Here is a 15,518-nt window from a genome sequence, read left to right on the forward strand (position 1 = left end):
AGGAGGAAATTGTGATCTTCTGGCTCTTGTGACCCAAACGCTGAAAGTCATTGTGACACTTTTTAGTCCTTGTAACCATCAGTCACTCTCTTTATCCCTTCTCATTGCATCAAACAGATTTTCCTCATACCCGGAAGTAGCTTCCTTATATCCGTTCACAGACCAATCGAGACACTTCAAAACAAACACATGCCCACAAACCCAACAAAAAGGCATGAAATTACATTTTTAACCATAGTAACTTAAATAAAGCCTTCTTATGAACTTTTATACATTTTGATTTAAATTCCCTTTTGTGAACTTAACTTATTCTGTTTTTAGAGAAATAAAACAAATTATAATTATTAGTCGCAACAGTTACACTCCCACCAAATCACACAAACCTTAATGTGGGATTTCTTTTAAACATTTTTAACTTCAAAATAAACTTCTTCTGTTCTTGTACATTTACAATGAAAGTGCACTCAAGCAAACACATGAAATTTAAACTCACTCTGCTTCAAGCAGAATAACCACCTTCTGTACAGGTCTGTCAAGAAACCCGGTTTTAGTTGTGAGCTTTCCCTTTTTATCAAATGTGGTTTCACTAACCATCAGTTTTAGTTTCCTCACCCTACCATCTGACCCTGGGTAGACATCGGTGATTCTGGCCAGCTTCCATTCGTTGCGTGGTGCCAGGTCGTCTTTCAGAAGGACGATGTCATTGACCTTCAAGTTCCTTCTGTTCTTGTGCCACTTTTGCCTTGATTGTAGATTCAAAAGATATTCCCTTTTCCAACGGGTCCAAAACTCATTGGCCAAATACTGGACTCGACGCCACCTCTTCTTAAGGTACAGATCTTCTCTGACGAATTCTCCAGGTGGGGGCAGTATAATTGTTGACTTCATTGTGAGTATATGGTTTGGGGTTAAAGGTTGTGGTCCGGATGGGTCATTTAAGTGTTCAGCAGTAAGTGGTCTACTGTTAATGATGGCCATGACCTCATACAGAACTGTTCGTAGTAAGGTACTGTCGAGCCTTCGCGCCGACTGGTCGAGAACAGCCATAAGAACACTTCTTATTGTTCTAATTTGCCTCTCCCATATGCCGCCCATGTGACTAGCCGCTGGAGGGTTCATAAGGAACTCGCATCCGAGAGCCTTCACTCTTTCTTGATCCATTCCTGTCATAAGTTCAGCAAACTCTCTCTTTGCACCAACAAAATTGGTGCCTTGGTCGCATCTTAGCTGACGAACATTTCCTCTTATGGCAATGAATGTTCTTAAAGCGTTGATAAATGCATCAGTTGTCATATCATCAACGACTTCAATGTGTATGGCTCTTGAGCATAGACACGTAAGTAAGAGACCTTATCTTTTCATGTCGTTCCTTCCATCTTTAACATAGATCGGACCGAAGCAGTCTATGCCGGTGTAAGTGAAAGGTGGAGTAGTCTCTGTCCTATCTTCAGGTAAGTCACCCATTCTCTGTTCTTCAGTACTCCTTCTGTACTTTCGACACTTGACACATTTGAAAATGTGTGACGAGACGGCACTGCTGCATCCTAGGACCCACCATCCATTGGCTCGCATTTCGTTCATCGTCATTCCACGTCCTTGATGATGCACCTTCTCGTGGAAGTGCTTAATAAGCAAGGCTGTGATATGGCTGCTCTTTGGGAGTATTGCAGGATGCTTTACGTGTGGATGCAATGCGGCTTGACTCAAGCGGCCTCGCACTCTTAAGATGCCTTCTTTATCCAAGAATGGATTTAACTTGCACAGCTTACTGTCTTTAGTCTTGAAAACTGCTTTCTTAAGTTCCAAGCTCTTTATCTCATCTGAGAATACTTCTGCTTGAACTAACTTGATGATAGCAAGTTCTGCTTCTTTTCTTTCTTCCAGACTTGTACTTTCATTAGTTCTTTGTTTCACACCTTTGTGTTCTTTTCCACATCGTTTCAATCTGGCAATTGCTCTTACCACTCTTGACCAATCAGAGAATTTCTCCAGGCGATTCAGCAATGATCTATCTTCTTCTGCATTGGTGTTACACACAACAGCTTTGCGTAGTTCAGGATCATCTTCCTTGATTTCTCCCACCGTGCAATCTCTTATGGGTAGTTTTGTTTGCCAGAGAAACTTTGGTCCCGTGAGGTTGAGATTAGGCTTCAAACCTGGTGTCACTTGTCTCACTACAATGCGATGGCTGTCTCTGATGACATCGCCGTAGTCTACGTAGGGATTCTGGTTACCAATAATACTCCATCCAAGGTCTGTACGCTGGGCGTAGGGCTGGTTTTCTTTGCCAGACACGACTTCCCTGGGAAGTAAGGCTTGTGAGCAATTGTACCCAATGAGCAAACCTACTCCACAGTCTTGCGGAGGTGGTATCTCATCTTGGAGATGCTTTAGATGGGACCATGCTTTTGCGGTTTCACTTGTAGGTATATGAGTTCTGTTTGCCGGAATGAACTCACGTGTGTAGACTGGTGGTAAGGCAATCTTCTCACCTGAATAAAAGCCTCTTACTTGCAGGTTGGTTACTTTTTGGGAGCTTACTACAGTAATTCTTGAGGTCATAGTAGAAAGCTTTAGCTTGACTTGCTCTTTGTCCACTTCCAATGCATCTGCTACTTCACTCAGAACAAAAGTTGTATCGCTTTGAGAATCCAACAGAGCATACACAAGGACCTCTTGGGTTGGTTGAGTTGTGGATGAAAGCCAGACTGGGATTATTGCAGCCGTTTGTATGTTATCTTTTTGAAGTATTACTCTACATGAAGTAGCTTCTTTGGTTCTTTCTTTGTTTTGGGGTGCTTGAGGTAATATTTCATTAATGATTTTCTTGACTTGTACTTGGCTTGGCTTGCGGTGGCTTTTGCTCATCTTTGGTTCGCTCCTCATGCAGACAAGTTGGATGCTTCTTTTCGCATGTGTCGCAAACATTCCTATTGCTGCAGTTCTTTGAGCGGTGTCCAGACTGAAGACAACCAAAGCATAAACGTTCAGCTTGGATGAACTTGACTCTGTCCGTCACAGCTTTCTCCATGAACTTCCTGCATTTATGTAATGTATGATTGTTCCTTTCACAGAAAATGCATGTCATGAAATTATTTTCCTTGGAGGTTGTAGTCTTTTCATTGAAACTTGTTAGTGTCTTTTCATTAGAACTTGTGTTCAACGTCTTTGCTCCAAAGTTTTGTAGTCTTTGAGACCTTGGCTTGTCCGTATCACTTGATTTCAGTGACTGCACTGAAGTGATAGGGTTGCAGGCGACTTTAGCTTCCCATGTTAGAAATCCGACAAAATGACTGAAAGAGGGAAATTGTTTTTTCTCTTGTTCCATTTCCATAACCTTTCGATTCCAAGCTGCGATCAGCCAATCTGGTAACTTAGAAAGGATCTTCCTGTTTTCATTACAGTCATTCAGGATCTCCAATGCCTTGATGTTAACCATGGCAGCCTCACAACTGCAGAGAAAATCTGTGAACTCTCGGAGCTCCAGACTATCCTTAGAACCAATCTTAGGCCACGCTTGAAGCTTGTCTCTGTATGCTTTTGCAATTGTAAATGGGTTTCTGTATCGCTCCTCCAGAATCTCCCATGCAGCAGTATAGGCAGATTCAGTTCCGAGCAGGAAGTAACCATCAAGGGCTTTCTTGGCTTGACCACCTATGTATCTTCGTAGGTAGTATATCTTCTCATTCTCTTGTATGTTCTTCTGGTCTATCAAAATTTGAAAAGATAGTTTCCAGTCACTATATTTCAATGGATCCCCACTGAATGTTGCAGGTTCAGGAATTGGGATTCTGTTGACACTTAAAGCACCTGCTAGCATCTTAACGAGCTCTGCCGTACTGTCATTGGAGGTTTTCTTAACTTTTGATACGGAAGACCTATGTGTAGACAGATGACTTGAGGGTGCAGATACTTGGTCATCTTCTTTAAAATCATCTCCTAACTTGTCACTCCGCTCTTCTTTGACACTCCTTTGATCATATATCAGCATTCTCGCATTTGCTGCATTAAGACTTTTCACTGTCTCCAATTTCTTTATCTTTCTCCGTTTTTCCTCTAGAGTTATTTGTAGAGCTATATGTTCTTCTTCTAATTGAGCTTTTATTTCAGCTTCCTCTTCTTCTCTCTGTATTCTTCGCCTCACTTCATCTTCTTCTTGCTGTAAGCGACGCTTTCGGGCTGCTGCTTCTTGTTCAGCTATCTTCTTTCTAGCTTTTTCTTCAAGAATATTTAATTCCAATTGTTCTCTTTCTTGCTCTTGTAGCACTTTTAGAACAGCTTGGCTTGCAGCAGCTTCAGCGGCAGCTTCTTGGCGACCCACAGAAGATTTGGTACTTTCTGTGTAGCCTTTCAAAATAGACATGACAGAGCTTTTACAAGTTGAGTTAAATATAGAACCAGCTTCTGCCCATTCTGGCTCCTCTTCTGGAATATTTCTATCCAGACGGCTTGTAGCTACAGAGAGAATGAAAGTGGATGTCTTTGTACATGTGTCAACTTTTCGTCGCGTTTCCTGTTCTGGAGTTGAAACTTGGCGTAGCTCTTCATAAGCACTCATGACATCTGTAGAAAGACGTTTGATTTCACCAATAATGGAATTAACCAATGACTCATCCAAAAGTTATTTTGATGATAATGGCATCTTAGCAGCTTTAACTTGAGCTCGCCATCTTCCATAACTGGCGTTGAACTTGAAGTGAAGTGTGTTGATTTTCATCATTAGCATTCCTTTACCCTTTTCTGTTAGAGTTCTTAGTCTTGTACCTCTCCTCAGCTCTTGATTTTCCTCTTGCTGCTTTTCCTCTTCAGCACCACTCTCATAAGCCTGTACAGGTGTCAGGAGGACATCTTCCCTGTCCCTGTCCCTTACCTGTTCTGTAGGCCCACCTGACTTTGACATTTTTTTTAATCAATTAAATTAAACACGTTTAAATGTTTTTAAATTGTCCAATATGTATCAACTGAAAATATTAGCAATAGAAGACATTTTAAATCACCCTTAGATGAACTGGTCCAATGCAAATATCAATAATTGTAGATACCTTAAATGTAAATACCTTAGAGCTTAAACAAATACACATCTTAAATTAAATCTTTGAATATCACTTTGCAAAACACAAAAAATATGCAGTTTATATCACTTCAAAATTCAAACATATGCATTCAAAGGCAATTGGAAAATATTAAAGAAAATAGAAAAGCTTCAATATTAAATTAAATGGCCAATAGCTTACTTTCATTTATTTAGCAAAACGCCCTTTTAAATGTCTCTTGTATGACAAGGTTCTTTTAACTTAAATTAAATGATCAGATAAGTCCAGACGTTTACCACACACTCCACAGTATCTTCATACGTTTCAATCTCTTCTTAATCACTCGTTTAGTGTCCAGTGTTCCTTATTGGCTTCTTAACAGCCTACTGAAAACGCTGTGATTACCTGTGTCTTCCTTTTGAGTGTGTGCGCGCGCGAGGGGGCTCTTCTGCTCCGTGCTGATGACGTCACAGCTGCGCTGCGCTGCCCGGGTTCTTTAATGTTGCCGACAGTCTCAGCGTTGTCCACCGGTCGTCGAACAGTGCGAGTTTTCACTGTAACTCCCGCCACATAGCACTGACACAATGGCTTTCTTGAACTGATTTATTGAAGGCTTTCTTTCCCTTCAATTCACCGTGAAAACTGTTAATAAAATAAAGCACGTTACAAACGTAAAAATAACATGCACAGCATGTGGCTCAAACATTTACCGAAGTAAAATACAAACAGAAATGACAAATACCTCGTTGGCCTGCATGCTTCTTTTAGGAGGAAATTGTGATCTTCTGGCTCTTGTGACCCAAACGCTGAAAGTCATTGTGACACTTTTTAGTCCTTGTAACCATCAGTCACTCTCTTTATCCCTTCTCATTGCATCAAACAGATTTTCCTCATACCCGGAAGTAGCTTCCTTATATCCGTTCACAGACCAATCGAGACACTTCAAAACAAACACATGCCCACAAACCCAACAAAAAGGCATGAAATTACATTTTTAACCATAGTAACTTAAATAAAGCCTTCTTATGAACTTTTATACATTTTGATTTAAATTCCCTTTTGTGAACTTAACTTATTCTGTTTTTAGAGAAATAAAACAAATTATAATTATTAGTCGCAACAGTTACATACGGGGAGGGTGCTGGAGGTCCGGCCACCTGTATCACCTGGCCCACCTCCATTGCGGAGCACTCCCGCCGCATGTGACCAGGCTGTCCGCACCCCCAGCACACCTGCCCTGGTGCTCGTAGTGCCGTCAGCGGGGGAAGCCCACCACCAGCCGCGCCTCTACCCTGGAAGAGAGGAGCAGAGGCACAATTATATCCCCTCGCCCCCCCTTGTGATGATGCTGTTGGTGTGTGTGTTGTTTTTTTTTGTTTGTTTTTGGTGCAAATGTCTGACACGGGAACCTGCTCGTGGGTAACTGTTGCTCCTGCCGGTCGGACGCAGGGCTCCGACGGTGCTGCTATCCCAGATGGTGTGGATCGTCTGCGCTGGGCCGGTGTGGGCTTCTCTGCTGTCGCTTCCTCTGTTGCGGTGTACCAACAGGTGGTCCTCGGCCAGCGTCACTGCTTCTGTCATTGTGTCCGGCCGGTGGTACCTTATCCACGCCGAGGTGCGTGCTGGGATGGCTTCAAGGAATTGCTCCAGCACGATGAGCTCGAACATGCGGTTGTCCATGTCTGCCGGTCTGAGCCATCTTGCGGCCGCATCGCGCAGCTGCTGCCCGAGGGCTAATGGCCGGTCTTCTGGCCCCAGCCTTAGTGAGCGGAATCGGCGCCGGTGGTCCTCCGCGGTGCTGCCGACCCGGTCCAGGATTGCCCTTCTCAGCTGTGGAAATTGAACTCGGTCTGCCGCTGGTAGGCTGAGCGCCGCCCGCTGCGCCTCCCCCGCCAGGAGCGGCAACAGTCTCACCCCCACTCTTCCTGCGTCCACCCGCACGCTGTCGCTGTAGCCTCAAAGACATCAATAAATGCTTGCGGGTCTTCTGTCTCTGTCATGCGCTGCATGACCGCGCCCGCTCTGGCGCTAGATGCTCCCCCCTCTCTGTCCATTAGTGTCTGCAGTACCTGCATTTGTTGCTGGCTGGCCGCCGACACATCCGCCAGGACTATCCCAAGCGCTTCCAGGGGGGTTGGAGTCGTCATTCTCCTTGGTTCACTTTAGTTGGGCGCCAATGTGACACTCGCTGCCGTTGAGGTGCGGGGTACCACCAGAAAGCACAGACAGGATGCTTCCAAGTATACAGAACTTTAATCTTACAACACAAAATCTTTTCAGGTCTTTCAACATAGAATCTTTTCCCTTGTTCGTTCCTGCTTTTCAGCAGTGCAAGCGTTCCCAGCCCCCTGGTCGCGTCTCTCTCTCTGGCCCCTCTCATGGTCTCCAGCGCTCCTTATAAAGAGACAGGTGATTAGATGACTCATTCCAGCTGAGAAATCTCCTCACCTGTCATCGCTTCACAGCCGGCTCCTGCACATGCCCCGCCCACAGGGGACGCGTAGACCACGCCCCTCCACAAGCTCGTTGAGAAATGTTGTTCTAAAACTGTTTAACAATTTGCTTACAAATTGGTGACCCTCGCCCCATCCTTGTTTGTGAATTACTTAGCATTTCATGGAAGCTGCTTTTATACCCAATAATGGCACCCACCTGTTACCAATTAGCCTGCACACCTGTGGGATGTTCCAAATAAGTGTTTGATGAGCATTCCTCAACTTTATCAGTATTTATTGCCACTTTTCCCAACTTCTTTGTCACGTGTTGCTGGCATCAAATTCTAAAGTTAATGATTATTTGCAAAAAAAAAAATGTTTATGAGTTTGAACATCAAATATGTTGTCTTTATAGCATATTCAACTGAATATGGGTTGAAAATGATTTGCAAATCATTGTATTCCGTTTATATTTACATCTAACACAATTTCTCAACTCATATGGAGTGGTAGGGCGTGGCGCAGTGGAAGGGTGGCCGTGCGCAACCCGAGGGTCCCTGGTTCAATCCCCACCTAGTACCAACCTCATCATGTCCGTTGTGTCCTGAGCAAGACACTTCACCCTTGCTCCTGATGGGTGCTGGTTAGCGCCTTGCATGGCAGCTTCTTCCATCAGTGTGAAAATGTGTGTGTAAATGTGGAAGTAGTGTCAAAGCGCTTTGAGTACCTTGAAGGTAGAAAAGCGCTGTACAAGTACAACCCATTTATTTATGGAAACGGGGTTTGTACATCCTACCCAGTAACTTTTTTGAATATCTACGGACCAAACACCGATGACTCAAACTTTTATCATCGAGTGTCTAGTCTATTTCTTGATGATAGCTCCTCTCATATCTACATTGGTGGTGATTTTAACTGCCTTTTGGATCTCACTTTAGATAGATTGTCAACTAAATCTCATGTAATTGCTAATTCCACTAAAACTATTAATAATATTATGAAATCAAGAAATATCATAGACATGGAGAATAAAACACCCTAATAAAAGGGAATATTAATTTTACTCTACTGTACACAATTCTTCCAGAGAATTGACTACTTTTTAGTGGAAGCCTCTGCCCTCTCCAATGTCAGTAATCCCGAGTACCATAGTAGAATCATCTCAGATCACAGTTCTGTGAGTTTGCAGATCCAAACTGATCTCCTTAAAATCAAACAAAAATGTAGATTTAATCCACAATTGTTATTATATGAAGATTTTAAAGAGTATACAAACAAAATTATCCAAGATTTTTTTGAGGTGAATGATAATGGAGAGGTTCTCAAACTCCACATTGTGGGAACCCCTTAAAGCTACTGTGAGAGGATATATAATTTCATTTGAAAGCTCAAATCAAAGAGAAGCAAGAAAAAGGCAGAAAGAATTAGAAAAATAAATTAAAGAAATGGAAGAAATTCATATAAATTCTCTTTTGCAGTCCGACTACAATAAGATGCTGAAACTGAAAAATGAATACAACTCTCTTTTTTACGGGGTAGTATCCAAACTCTTGCTGAAAAATAAACAAAAACATTTTTAAATATCCGATAAACCACACAAACTTCTGTTTAGACAGCTCAAAGGAGATCAAGCCAAAGATGCTATTCACAAAATATGCTCAAAAACAGGTGAAACATTTCCAGATTTACAGGATATCAACAATGTCTTCAAATACTTTTATTCAGAATTATATAAATCTAGTTCAGCTATATTGGATAATGATTTTAATTATTTTTTTTTATCTCATTAAACCTACCTCAACTAAGTCCAAATCATCAGAATTCTTTAGACAACACTATTTCAACTGAAAAACAGCAAAAAGCACTGAAATCTTTCTCCGTGAATAAAAGACCTGGTCCAGATGGATTTGGTGCGGAGTTTTATCAAGCTTTTAGTGAAATACTGTCCCCTATAATACTTGGAATGTTAAATGGTTCTTTCGTGAACAATAAACTTCCAAGCTCTTTGTATGAAGCCCATATATGTATAATAACAAAAAAGGGATAAAAAAAACACTTGATCCAGCCAATTATAGGCCTATCTCCCTGCTCAATTTAGACCATAAGATTCTAACTAAGGTACTCGCAACAAGGTTAAGCACCACATAACAGAAATTATTCATCCAGAGGATCAGGTCGGTTTCATCCCGGACAGACATTCTTTTGGCAATCCACGGAGATTACTGAACGTGTTGTACTCAGACTGCACAGGAAACAAAAAGGCTGCAGTCTTGACTCTGGATGCTCATAAAGCTTTTGATTAAATTGAGTGGGCTAATCTTTATCATGTTCTCAAATTATCTGGGTTGGGAGAAAACTTTATAAAATGGGTTAAAATAATTTATTTTGCACCAAAATCATATGTCATAACTAATAATGTAATATCGGATAGTTTTGAATTACATTGTGGCGTGAGACAGGGTGACTGCCTGTGCCCTTACTCTTCAATTTGGCCCTCAAACCACTGGCTATTGGTTTAAGAATGAACTCTAATATTAAAGGATTTTCAGTGGGCTCATCAGAGAGTCTCATCTCACTTTATGCAGATGATGTACTTGTTACACTTACTGAGCCACAAATTGCATTACCACTTCTTTTAGAATATGTGGTTATAAAATAAACTGGTCCAAAAGTGAGCTTATGTTCCTAGAATATAATGTTAAGATCAGTCAAAATCCAGTTAAAGTCGCAGAAAATTATATATCCTAATCTTGGCTTAAAAATATCTAAAACTTATGAATCATTACTAAAGTTGAACTTTACTGAAGCCTTTGAGAAACTGAAAGTGTGTATTGAGTATTGGAAGACCCTACCTCTCTCTATGTTAGGCAGAGTGAATGCTATAAAAAATGATCACTCTGCCAAAATATATCTATCTTTTCAAAATGTACCAATTCTAATTCCAAAAGATTTTTTCCAAAAACTTGAATCTTTAGTTCTAGATTTTGTGTGGGGATATAAAAAAGGCAGAATATCCAAAAAGCACTTATTTAGATCTACAAAGGAAGGGGGACTGGGTCTTCCAATGTTCAAAAATTACTATTGGGCATCAAATCTGAACGCATTGACCTATTTTATTGGAAGATGGCGTTCCCAAAGAATGAATCACTTAATTCTGCTCCCTCATGGCTGAAATTGGAACTGCAGTCATTAGTTAAACCTTATACATCATCATTGCTATCTCTACCTTTTACTAAACCAGTCTCTTCAATTAAATCAATAAACCATAGTGAAGTTGTAAAAAACTCAATCAAAATTATTTCTCAAATTAAAAAACAATTTAATATTTCCAATGTAACTATGTATTCACCAATATGTCAAAATCATGCACTTATTCCATCGATAACCGATAAAACATTTTTTGACTGGTACTCAAATAGAATTAAATGCATAAAAAACATTTATGTCGAGGACAGTCTTGTGTCATTTGACCAATTGCGGATCAAATTTAATTTGTACCAATTCAGTTGGTTTTGCTATTTGCAGGTAAAAATATTTATTAAAGAAAACATTTCAAAGTGTCAGCTGGTAAATGAGAAACATCCTCTTTTAGAATTATTAAATTTATCACCCACAAGTAAAAAGCTTGTCGCTAAATTTGCCAGCTGCTTCATTATGTCCATGACATCAGCAGACAGTGTTAAAAGAGCATGGGAACAGGAACTAAGAACAACAATACCCAATCAGCAATGGGAACGGACACTCTCTCAAATTCACAAGTGCTCAATTAACAACAGACATAGGCTCATACAGTTTAAAGTGATTCATCGTTTTTACTATTCTAAAGTTTTATTACACACATTTTATCCTGATACATCTCCACTTTGTGATAAATGTAAATCTGCTGAAGGATCAATGTCTCACTCGTTTTGGGGATGTCCAATTATTCAATCATTTTGGTCCAGCATTTTCTTTTTTTACTCAGGGGTATATCAAAGAAAACTTGTCCCTGACAGGGATGTAATCTTGTTTGGATGGTCTTCAGAAACACAAAAGCTTCCAAAATATATTACAACTGTGTTGCTGCTTGGGACAGTCTTGGGCAAAAGACTCATTTTCAGAGACTGGAAAACCCCATCTGCACCCAACTTCAGGAACTGGCTAAATGAACTTGTGAATGTAATGACTGTTGAAAAAATAAGATTTATAAACTCTACAAATATGAATAAAATGGAAACTAACCTGGAAACCTTTATATTGAATCATAACTTATTGACATTTTAAAGAAAAACAAAACTGCCATATTTTTTGTAGTTTGTACGGTGGACAGGCCCTCGGGAGGTGATCTTGTGATCACTTCTTGAGGATCCTTGATGCCGAGGAATATTCATCCATTTTGTATGGTCTAGATAGCCTGCTGATCGTGAGCCGCAGCGGGATGGATGGATATATATATATATATATATATATATATATATATATATATAATATTTGGGTATCTTTTCTAATAATGTCTATACTGTAAACCTTGAGTTGTTAAAGTTCGAGTGCACCTCTCTCCTCAAGTGTGTATGAGTGGATGTGTGCCTGTATGAAGGGTTTGCGTGAGCAAAGTATGACTGTTTGTCATTTTAACTATAAAATCTAATAAAATATATTTACAAAAAGAAAAGACCATTAGAGTAGTACAAACATCAGTGGAATAATGTCTGAATCAGACTTGGGAAGACTAAGTCTTTTTCTCCAGCAGTTTGTACTACTGGTCTAAGTCTGAATCAGACATTATTCCTCTGATGTTGGCAATTTGTTTCAGGTGGTAAAAGCTGCTGATGTTATTGACTTAATGCGGCTGTTTAAAAGTTCAAGTCTGAGTCTGTTATTACAAACGTATACACACACACACACACACACACACACACACACACACACACACGCACACGCACGTATATATTCCTTGTGCACTAATTGACTTAAAGAGCGCACATGTCACGTTATCGATGGTAAAATGCATTTTTAGACGGAGAAATTTGCCTGAGTGGCTATGAGACGGTACAAAATGGACTAGAAAGGACAGATTAAAAAAATAATAATTAAAAGAAACAAAAACAATTTTTTTCTTTTTTACTTGGGACTTCCCGCGGGCCGGATTTTGGACCCTCGGGGGCCGTATCCACCCCGCGGGCCGTAGTTTGGGGACCCCTGGCTTAGACTAATTGTGTCCAATCTTGCAAACAGGCTGGCGAAGGAGACCTCGAGCTTGTTCTCCAGGTTCGAGAAACGCTCTTGGTGCTGCTGGAGTACCGTGTGCAAGGCCAAGATTTCAGGAATCGTGGGGGATCACGCTCTGCCACTGCATGAGGTCACACTTATATTAGAACATTAATGCTAAGGTTCCGTCCAGTAATGGACCAGTAACGTCTGATAATGATGATGATGATGATGTATCTGTGCAAGTGAACAAATGGATCCACAAAGGGACAACAACCCTTTCCACCAACTACACACACATCATAAACATGAACCTTAGAAGCCACACACAATATATTTGAAGAAGACTTGAGGATTAAAAGTGAAGATGTGACGTGAAATAAGTACAAATGCAGCAATAAAAACAACCAACTCCACTCACGATGGCTGTAAAGTTCAGTGATGTGTTGCTAACTTCAGCCTTTTTCTTCTTTGTTGATGTTTTGCAGTAGTTAACACCCATGACGTAATTATGCTGCTCATCGATCAGAGTCCACGTTTTGTTAACAATTTTATTCATTCATTCTTTCAATTGGATAATAACATCAATAAAATTAAATGGAAAAAATGTGTGGAATAAAAACAAATGAGAAGATACAATACAATAATAACTACATATGCACAGACTTAAAAAGTAAGCATCGGACAACATATAACAGTAGAAGATGAGAAGCACTACATGCAACATCAAATATACATTCATATTAAACATGATGTGATTTTAAAGTACATTTAGCACAATCACTGTTTAAGTGTTTTTAATTCCCTGCAGCTTCCATGACTGTTACACACTTGTGCTCACTGACCTGATTCCTAAACCTGAACCTTTTAACACACACAGTGCAACGAAACGGTTTCTCTCCAGCGTGTGTTCTCATGTGTCTGGTCATGTGTTGCTTTCTGAAGAAACTTTTCTTACAAACAGAGCAAGTAAAAGGTTTCTCTCCGGTATGTCTTCTCATGTGCGTGGACATTTCTAGCTTTCTGGAAAACCTCTTCTTACAAATAGAGCAAGTAAAAGGTTTCTCTCCAGTGTGTGTTTTCATGTGTCTAGTCATGCTTTCCTTTATGGAGAAACTCTTCTTACAAACAGAGCAAGTAAAAGGTTTCTCTCCAGTATGTGTTCTCATGTGTCTAGTCATGATAAGTTTTGTGGAGAAACTCTTCTTACAAACAGAGCAAGTAAAAAGTTTCTCTCCATTATGTATTCTCATGTGTACTGTAAAATTACTCTTCCGTCTAAATGATTTCCCACATTCAGAGCAGTCAAAGTGTTTGTTGTTAGTGTGATGTCTCGTATCACCTTTAGAGTCATTTTTACTCTCCAAAAGTTTTTGGATGTGGTCACTGTGATCAGAAGAGTCTGACATCATGTGGTCCATGTCTGACAGTGGAGCAAAGATGCCGTCTGGTTCTGACTTTATATCTTCACAATGCTCTCCATCAGCTTCTGTGATGTGCGGACTTACAAGCTCCGCCCCTCTGTTCTCCTCACTTTGACTGTGATGCAGCTGTAAGGAATGAGCTTCATCTTCATCATGAAGCTGATCCTCTTTAATGTGAAAGGGGGCCTGTAGCTCCTTCTGTCCCACACTTGAACTCCACTCCTGCTGCTTGGAGGGAATCTCTTCATGACTCTCTGCTGACACCTGCTGGACGTCTGCTGAACATAAAACACAAAAGAGGTGTTACTGTATTGAATTTTGCAGTATTCAAACTATTCACATGTGAGCTAGGCCAAGTAGACAGTGATGGGCAAGCTACCCGGAAAATGTAGTAAGCTAAGCAACAAGTTACTCTCAATTAAATGTAGCTAAGCTATCCTCAGAGAATTGTAGCAAGCTACACTACAAGCTACACTGCAAAAGTAGCTTGCATTTCTTTATTGGCCCACAAGTAAAATATCAATATTAATGTGACTGAGAGTGTATAAATGGACCCAGTGAGAGAACTACATGTCTTAACCTCATCACTGAGCTTGTTCCACCATTCAACTCCTACATTTGTATTTTGTATACCTTCTTACTTTACCTATTTCAAAAATCAATATCCCCCATAAATGATAGTTTTCTCTTCTTAATTTAAAAAGCCTAAGAATACAACCTGGAAGACTGCTGCTTTACTCAAAATATAATTTCCAAGGTATTTAAGAACACGATATCTGAAAATGTTGACACGTTAGAACTCATAAATAATGGATTGGTATGTCCATAGTAGCACACTTTGTGTATTGATCTAATGACCCTTTTTTTAGTTGAATTATTGGGTCTATATTTGTTTTATAAACATTTCCCCAAACTTCAACACAATATGTTAAATATGGAAAAATAAAAGAATAATATAACATACACAGACATGTCTAATTCAGCATGTTTTACTTCATAAAGAGTAGCAATGCATTTGGATATGTTTCCATTTACCGTATTTTTCAGATTATAAATCGCTCTGGAGTATAAGTCGCACCGGCCGAAAATGCAAAATAAAGAAGGAAGAATAAAACGTAAAGTCGCACGAAAGTATAGGTCGCATTTTTTGGGAAAGTTTATTTGATAAAATCCAACACCAAGAATAGACATTTGATAGGCCTCGTAGACAGGCACCCCTTTAGTGATGTCATGAATTTGACGGACAGAAAGAGTATATGGCTCTAACAGGCAATTTAAAATAAATAAAGAATATTGAAAAACAGGCTGAATAAGTGTATGTTATATAACGCATAAATAACCAACTGAGAAGGTGCCTGGTATGTTAACGTAACATATTATGGTAAGAGTCATTCAAATAACTAGAACATATAGAACATGCTATACGTTTACCAAACAAT

The 15,518-nt window shown here is 40.0% G+C and overlaps 2 protein-coding genes across 4 annotated transcripts in view; one reads left to right on the forward strand and one right to left on the reverse strand.

The window, feature by feature from the left end:
- The window catches only part of LOC133545305 (gastrula zinc finger protein XlCGF26.1-like), a 371,250-nt gene that overhangs the window by 14,264 nt on the left and 341,468 nt on the right, over nucleotides 1-15,518 (forward strand). The gene's annotated exons all lie outside the window — the stretch shown is intronic.
- Nucleotides 13,226-15,518, reverse strand: part of LOC133545354 (zinc finger protein 33A-like) — a 333,514-nt gene continuing 331,221 nt past the window's right edge. Inside the window, exon 2 of one of the 3 annotated variants that reach the window (XM_061890853.1) lies at nucleotides 13,226-14,354. In XM_061890853.1, the coding sequence (XP_061746837.1) occupies nucleotides 13,453-14,354 (902 nt within the window). In that variant the 3' untranslated portion in view covers nucleotides 13,226-13,452. Of the gene's footprint in view, nucleotides 14,358-15,518 lie in introns of all 3 variants that reach the window. The other 2 variants (XM_061890852.1, XM_061890851.1) reach the window with 2 other exon arrangements.

This window comes from Nerophis ophidion, linkage group LG28, assembly GCF_033978795.1.
Source record: "Nerophis ophidion isolate RoL-2023_Sa linkage group LG28, RoL_Noph_v1.0, whole genome shotgun sequence".
Classification (NCBI taxonomy): domain Eukaryota; kingdom Metazoa; phylum Chordata; class Actinopteri; order Syngnathiformes; family Syngnathidae; genus Nerophis; species Nerophis ophidion.